The sequence below is a fragment of the Aphanomyces astaci genome, assembly GCF_000520075.1.
Source record: "Aphanomyces astaci strain APO3 unplaced genomic scaffold supercont1.301, whole genome shotgun sequence".
NCBI lineage: Eukaryota > Oomycota > Saprolegniomycetes > Saprolegniales > Verrucalvaceae > Aphanomyces > Aphanomyces astaci.
In genome coordinates, this window is record NW_009798564.1 from 1 (window position 1) to 6,214 (window position 6,214).

The window sequence follows — 6,214 nt, forward strand, 5'->3', positions numbered from 1 at the left end:
CTCACCAACGTTTGCACAAACGAGTTACAATATGAGGTGTACATTATTCCACGTGTGCCAATAACATTGAAAATGTTATTTTCCAACTGAGACTCCAATACGTGATACCTGTTCAGATTTGGTAAACCTCTATTAATTGTAATTTCTCGCTGGATGAAAAAAAACTGACACCTGGATTCTTCATAATTAGCTCAAGTATAAAAGTTGGCCCATCAATGGTCGACTGTGTAAAGTGCTCGACTTCAAAAAAATCCTGTACATTCCTAAACTGTTTAAGTCGATATCCTTCGAGTTATTCATAAAGTACTCATCATTACCTATCCGAAAATGTATCATTCCCACTCGGAAAACAAAAAACAACCGAAATAAATGAGATTAAAAATGAAGAAAAGTTGGCCCATCAATGGTCGGACACGTTATCCAATGAAAACTCCTCATTACAGAATGAAGCCATTGGATTGGATATAATGACAACCGTTCGCGATATTGATGGCGTTCGCTATATAGATGAATTACCTTACGCACTGGTACATACATACCTTTCAAAAGATCATTTTTTTGTGCTGCCAACAAATCCAGTCACCGTTGTATTCAAGAACGGACAACGTGGTGACGATGAAGGCAGTGGTGCAGCAAGCGTCACAGTCAGTGGTGAGCATCAACGCCGTGTTTGCAGTCAGCATTCTCGCCGTCTTCGCCACACTCATCCTCAGTCCTTCGTTGCTTCTGGTCGTGATTGGGACCACTTCCGTGGCTGAAATCAGCCGTTTTCTTTCATCGCACAGCCGTTCCGGCGATACTGTGGCTGTGTTTGCCAAGTTCGTGTGCATCTGGCCCCTGGGCATGGGCTCTGTGGTCGCTTTCGGGCAGCTCTCGCCCGAGACACAAGCGTCGAATCTGGCTTGGTTCTCGATCTATATCAATGCCGCGGTGGTGGGTAACATCGCCATGATGGGGTTTGTGTCCGCCGGGAGCACCCTTCGAGGCGTGACCCATCGCGTGGCATGCATTAGCCTTGTGCTTTGGCTCTTGCGTGAAATGCAAAGCGTACACTGGGCAACTGTGTCGTACCAAGATGGTTACTTCCTCTTCAATGCATCGCCCTTGTCGTGGGTCCTAGCGCACGCCTGCTACAGACTTGTGATGATGACCCTGCCTCCGTTTGACACGCTACGATACCTCGTCCTCGAACCCGCAAGTTTGGGACTCATGGCTGGACTGGCCACCGCAAATGGCGCGTCTGCCAGCCTCTGGTTTGGTCAAGCAGACACCCTCGTTGCCTCGACTGTGTGCTGGACAAGTGCAGCACTGGGTTGGGTCCTCCCGACGCCAAAATACCTGACGATGCGATTGCCAGAATCCCAAGCATTGGATGTTGGGTGTGCCCTCGTGCATGTTGTCATAGTAGTCGTCGCGACCTTTCACTTGTTCTTCATGAATCCTGAGTCCACAATATCCACGCTGGTACCGTATCGAGAATAATATGGACGCAATATTGAGATTATTTCGAATTCTCCGGAGACCATTAAGAGTACGTAGTAGTTTTAACACAAACGTTAGGACTATACTACACCAACTTGCGATTAATTTCAGCATTTTTTCACTATATACTGTATGTATTTCCACCAACCTCCCGTATATTTCACCGAATCGCCAATATATTTCGCCCAAACTGCATTATATTTCACGCCGATGTAAAACCTCGCCATTATATCACACCCAACCTGCGTTGTAATCAACCACAGGTTAATTTCGTCTTTCAGAAATATAGTTCACCTATCAACCATTATATTTCTTGAAAAATCATAATCCAGTGCCAAATCTATCGCCTATGTTACCAAATCACTCTATTAATAGCACAGCTCAATTTTCGTGCCCTTCAACGCGAGAGTTGAGTTCTACTGGAGTGATTTGACAACCCGTATCTATTCTTTTCGCTGAAATTTGGATTTAGTAAGCTGAAGGATTTGACTGACAAATTAAGCTTATTAAATGTAGATGAATATTATGGTGGGAAACTGGTGGGCCAAATTATTCTCATCGAATATTGGCTAAAATTTCTCATTAGTGAAGTTTGATAGGACATTCTAAAATACATTAGCCAAATTGATTCGACTCTACTCGTTAGTCCAAATTGAAACGGTTTTGACATTATCTATCCATGGTGGGCTCGCGAGTCCGGCACGGTACCACGCGTCACCAATATACGCTCATCAGTGTAATTGTCGTCCATGAACAAATGTACGGGTATATTGGACACAAGGAGTATGATGTGAGTCGTACTGAACCTGTGTCGAGCGATCGTTATGTAAGAATGCGTCTGGTAAGTTTCAAAAACAGTACTAGGGGTATTCCATATTTTGGGATAAGGAATCCTGCTCCCCACAGCGCCAGAAACTTATAATTAGATATATAAAATTAGATGTCATGAAATCAGAAGGATTTGACGACATATTGTCCTACGAAAACCCGCGTCTTACAGAGCAACTCGCTCGCTCGTACAGACTGCATCAAGTGTTAGTGGTGATGCGATGTACAAAATGAGTCCTACCAGAGTGCGTGGCTCAAGAATGGTTTGTTCCACAGAGCTGAATTTCGAGATTTGGGGGTTGGAACGCCCGGTTGAGGACACAACGGTTTTTAGGTGAAATAAATGTCCAAAAGGCGACATTAACCTGCGGTTGGGTACTTAAAGAGATGCTCGCCTGTTTTCATAACAAGTATGACCTGTAAAATATTATTACTGCGTACATATGATATTGCTCTATAAATCAATAATTATGTTTCATCAAAGCCGTAAAATTCCCTTACTAAATTCAATGTTAAAAGACTATGTCTCAAAGGTTTACTAAATTTCAACAGGTATACGTATTCAGAGTAAGAGCTGCAAGTATTGTTCAACGTTGAATTGTTTACCTCCATCATATTATACAGGTAAAACTTATCACAAGGATTTATTTTATCCAATGAAACATCGTATTAATTTCAATTGGACGAAACACCTTGGCCGATCGATGGTCATTTTGCCAATCAATGGTTACACTTGGACTTCACAGTCAAGTTTGGTGGAAACAAATACTTCGAAGTACTACTAACGTTAGTAGTAAACATGTCGATTCTTCGAGCGTACCTGATCCTGGGCTTTGTGGTGGAAGTGCACACGTTCGTGCGGCTGTATGTGTTGTCCACACCAATTGCTGACCTCACTCCAACGCTGCCGGACCCCGCCTTGGACGGAGTCGCCGTCTTTCGTCGGCTCTATGCAGTCTACTGCCTCACGCTTGGCATCCTTCGACTCGCCGCCGCCGTGGACATCACCAACTTGACGCTCTTGGCCACGTTGACCGTGGTCCATGTGCTAGAAGCAGCGTTTTCCATCACGGAGGTGCTTGTGTATCAAGGTGTGGCCCCACAGTCGCTGTTGGACGAAGCGCAGTGGCAAACCAGTGGCTTTTTGGCCATCCTTGTCGCCCAAGCGTTGTTGTTTGCCGTTGGATACGTGACTAGTCCCCGTGTCGTCAAGTCCAAATTGCAATAGACTGGCTGGCTTCCAACACAGCATTCAAGGCGAATATGTACACTCTTCATAAGAATTTGCAGCATTGGATTGTTTCATTCAGTAGCATGTTGTCGTCAGAAAAAGACCGGCCAATGGTTTGAGGTAATCTTGGCGACAGATATTTCTACCCGCGATACCTACTCGTGCCTACTACAGTACAATTGGTTGCCAAACGCGTAACGTTATGCTCGTATTACTACACCTTTTTTCTATTGAGTTGGGACTTTTTTCAACGTTGTTGGCTTGGCGCTCATTCGAAAGGGCGATGTGTCCATCCATTTGGCCTTGTGGCCAATAGAATTGACACGTCGTGCCGCAACACCCTTTGAAATGTACCATGCTACCAATGGAAAAGGCTCCACTACCCTACAATATGCCAAGTACCATTTCGAATCTGCCGTGCTTGAAGTTGAGTTTATTCTAGAAGGTTGCAGTTGGGCGATCTTCGCGCCCATTTTTTTCGCTTTTCAAAATCGCATTCCGTACAACAATGGAGAACGCTGCACCACAGACACCAGTACGACGTCGTCACTCACAATACACTTACCATGTTCATAGCCACGCACGAAATACAAGCGCATCCCCTCGTTTCGAGTACTTCTACGGTCGTGCGGACCGAATGGAAGACATGGACGTCGACATGTAGCTGTTTGCTGCAAGTTTCGATGATTTTATCTGCTTTTTTCATGCCGTCGCGTATTTGATAATATAATGTTATATTCGATCCAACTCAACTTCAAGCACGGCAGATTCGAAATGGTACTTGGCACATTGTTGGGTAGTGGAGCCTTTTCCATTGGTAGCATGGTACATTTCAAAGGGTGTTGCGGCACTAAGTGTCAATTCTATTGGCCACAAGGCCAAATGAATGGACACATCGCCCTTTCGAATGAGCGCCAAGCCAACAACGTTAAAAAAAGTCCCAAGTCAATAGAAAAAAGGTGTAGTATTCAATCCCTAGTGCGATCTGGTTGTGCCTCAACACATAAACATTAGTTGTTGCTTCAGCGCAGTAACTAAGCTTAACGTTAGTATTAAATAGCAAGTCGTGGACAGTGGTACAGTGTTTCTTGCAGCAAAGCTCTGCGGAAGCGGGCCATGGCAGTCTGGCGGTAGCATTGTGTCCAAATATTCGACCAGAACGTGCGCATCACACATGTTCGGGCTTCGTCAAAGTCAAACGATGTCATATGTCGGGCGCCAGGAACAGGGCAAAATCCCATCGTGCTATGAGGGAACATGGTGGCCAACGTGTGGCCGTGTCGAAACGGTACAACGCTGTCAAGGGAGCCGTGGACTATCCAAGTGGGAATGGGGATATTTCCCAAAATTGTCTTTGTGGGGAACCGGTGATACAGGTTCAGCAGCCACGAAGGGACGTTCACGCCCAGAATATAGTCGGACACGATGTCTGGTATTGACAAAAATGGAGCCTAACATTTCTTGCGTAAGTATGTTCCTTTATAGTTAGTTCATACCTCCAACAACAACCCAGCTGGACACGTCGAGTTCTGACAAAGGTCGTACACCAAACGACTGGCTACGGCGCTCCCAAGGGAATATCCATGGACGACAACTTGGTGGGGTGCAAATCCCAGTGTTGAAATGGCATAGTTGAAGGCAGCGTGTGCATCATCGTACAATCCTTGTTCTGTCGGCCAAGTAAACGTCGAATCACCAAAGCCTAATAGGAATTCATATTCATTAGCGGAAATAGGAATTCCTATTCGTTCGCTGCGATTAAACTGCGTACCTCGGTAGTCCACGGAGAGGATGTCTGCGTGAAATGGAGGATTGGCGTATATCCCGTGCTTGAGCACACTGACAGACATCCCGCGGTGTTCGCCATTGCCATGCAGATACAAAACAAGTTTGTTCGATGACACGTGGGATGCTTGTGTGTACCACAAGCCAAGGGTGACGTCGTTGGTGCTGGATATGTAGTGGTTCGACGTGTGAGGCAAGCCTGGAAAGCAGCCAAGATGGGGTTGCGTTGGAGTGTCAAATCCAAACCAGAGGAAGGCTGGGAAGTTGAGGTACACAAGGACTCCTTGGCCTTTAGAGGTAAACAACATGCTGATGCAAGCTACCAACGCACTCAATGCCACTGCATGCCATCGCATTCCAATCTGCATGCGCTGCCTTGTCAACTTGCAAATGTTGTCCAAATCCAAATCGTATCCGGAGGGGAATGAGGTTTATGCGGATCTAGTGGATGATTGGCTAGGGTAGAGTTCTACTTCAATACTACTACCGGTACGTTAGTAGTATTGAAATAGAACTACTACGTACAAGTACGTAGTACTTCATCAACTGGCCAAATTGAAGAGTGAAGGTTTATTATACAAATAAGTTACTAACATAGCGATATTTAATAGTACTCCGGAGTAGTATTAATACGTAGTATTAATCGATGTTTCATACTATATATTGTGCTTTTCACCCAATTTGCCCATTGCTTTATCGCACAAATCAATGGATGGCAAAAATAAAACCACACGTTAAACAACGCGAACCAAGGGTCTGGCACTTGAGCTAAATAAAGACAGGTCTTTATTTGCTGGACCATTTCACTGGCAAACTGGCCGACACAAACATGCAGCGCGAACGATTGAGCGTCCCATTGCCGGACTGCTTCCGGTGCCATGTCACTGC

The 6,214-nt window shown here is 45.3% G+C and overlaps 3 protein-coding genes across 3 annotated transcripts; 2 read left to right on the forward strand and 1 right to left on the reverse strand.

The window, feature by feature from the left end:
• Window positions 1–570: 570 nt before the first annotated feature.
• On the forward strand, window positions 571–1,482 carry H257_18992 (hypothetical protein; the record flags this gene model as incomplete). Its single annotated transcript, XM_009848147.1, has 1 exon — window positions 571–1,482. Exon 1 carries the CDS (start codon window positions 616–618, stop codon window positions 1,480–1,482), a length of 867 nt encoding a protein of 288 aa, XP_009846449.1. The 5' UTR covers window positions 571–615.
• Window positions 1,483–3,063: 1,581 nt separating this feature from the next.
• Window positions 3,064–3,782, forward strand: H257_18993 (hypothetical protein; the record flags this gene model as incomplete). The annotated part of the gene is made up of 1 exon (XM_009848148.1): window positions 3,064–3,782. A coding segment is annotated over one exon (475 nt), but the record flags the coding sequence as incomplete, so codon positions are not given.
• A 720-nt stretch (window positions 3,783–4,502) lies between these two features.
• On the reverse strand, window positions 4,503–5,704 carry H257_18994 (hypothetical protein). Its single transcript, XM_009848149.1, has 3 exons — window positions 5,313–5,704; window positions 5,038–5,243; window positions 4,503–4,992 (listed from the first exon to the last, which is right to left on the reverse strand). The coding sequence occupies exons 1-3, from the start codon at window positions 5,692–5,694 to the stop codon at window positions 4,594–4,596; spliced, it is 987 nt and encodes a 328-aa protein (XP_009846451.1). The 5' UTR covers window positions 5,695–5,704; the 3' UTR covers window positions 4,503–4,593.
• Window positions 5,705–6,214: the final 510 nt, after the last annotated feature.

Bases quoted from the DNA above. Each gene is read 5' to 3' on its own strand.
- H257_18994 (XM_009848149.1), bottom strand. From the start codon at position 5,694: ATGCAGATTGGAATGCGATGGCATGCAGTGGCATTGAGTGCGTTGGTA. The intron at 5,244-5,312 runs GTACGCAGTTTA...AATTCCTATTAG, and splicing joins CCTCTCCGTGGACTACCGAG to GCTTTGGTGATTCGACGTTT. The intron at 4,993-5,037 runs GTATGAACTAAC...AAGAAATGTTAG, and splicing joins CAGCTGGGTTGTTGTTGGAG to GCTCCATTTTTGTCAATACC.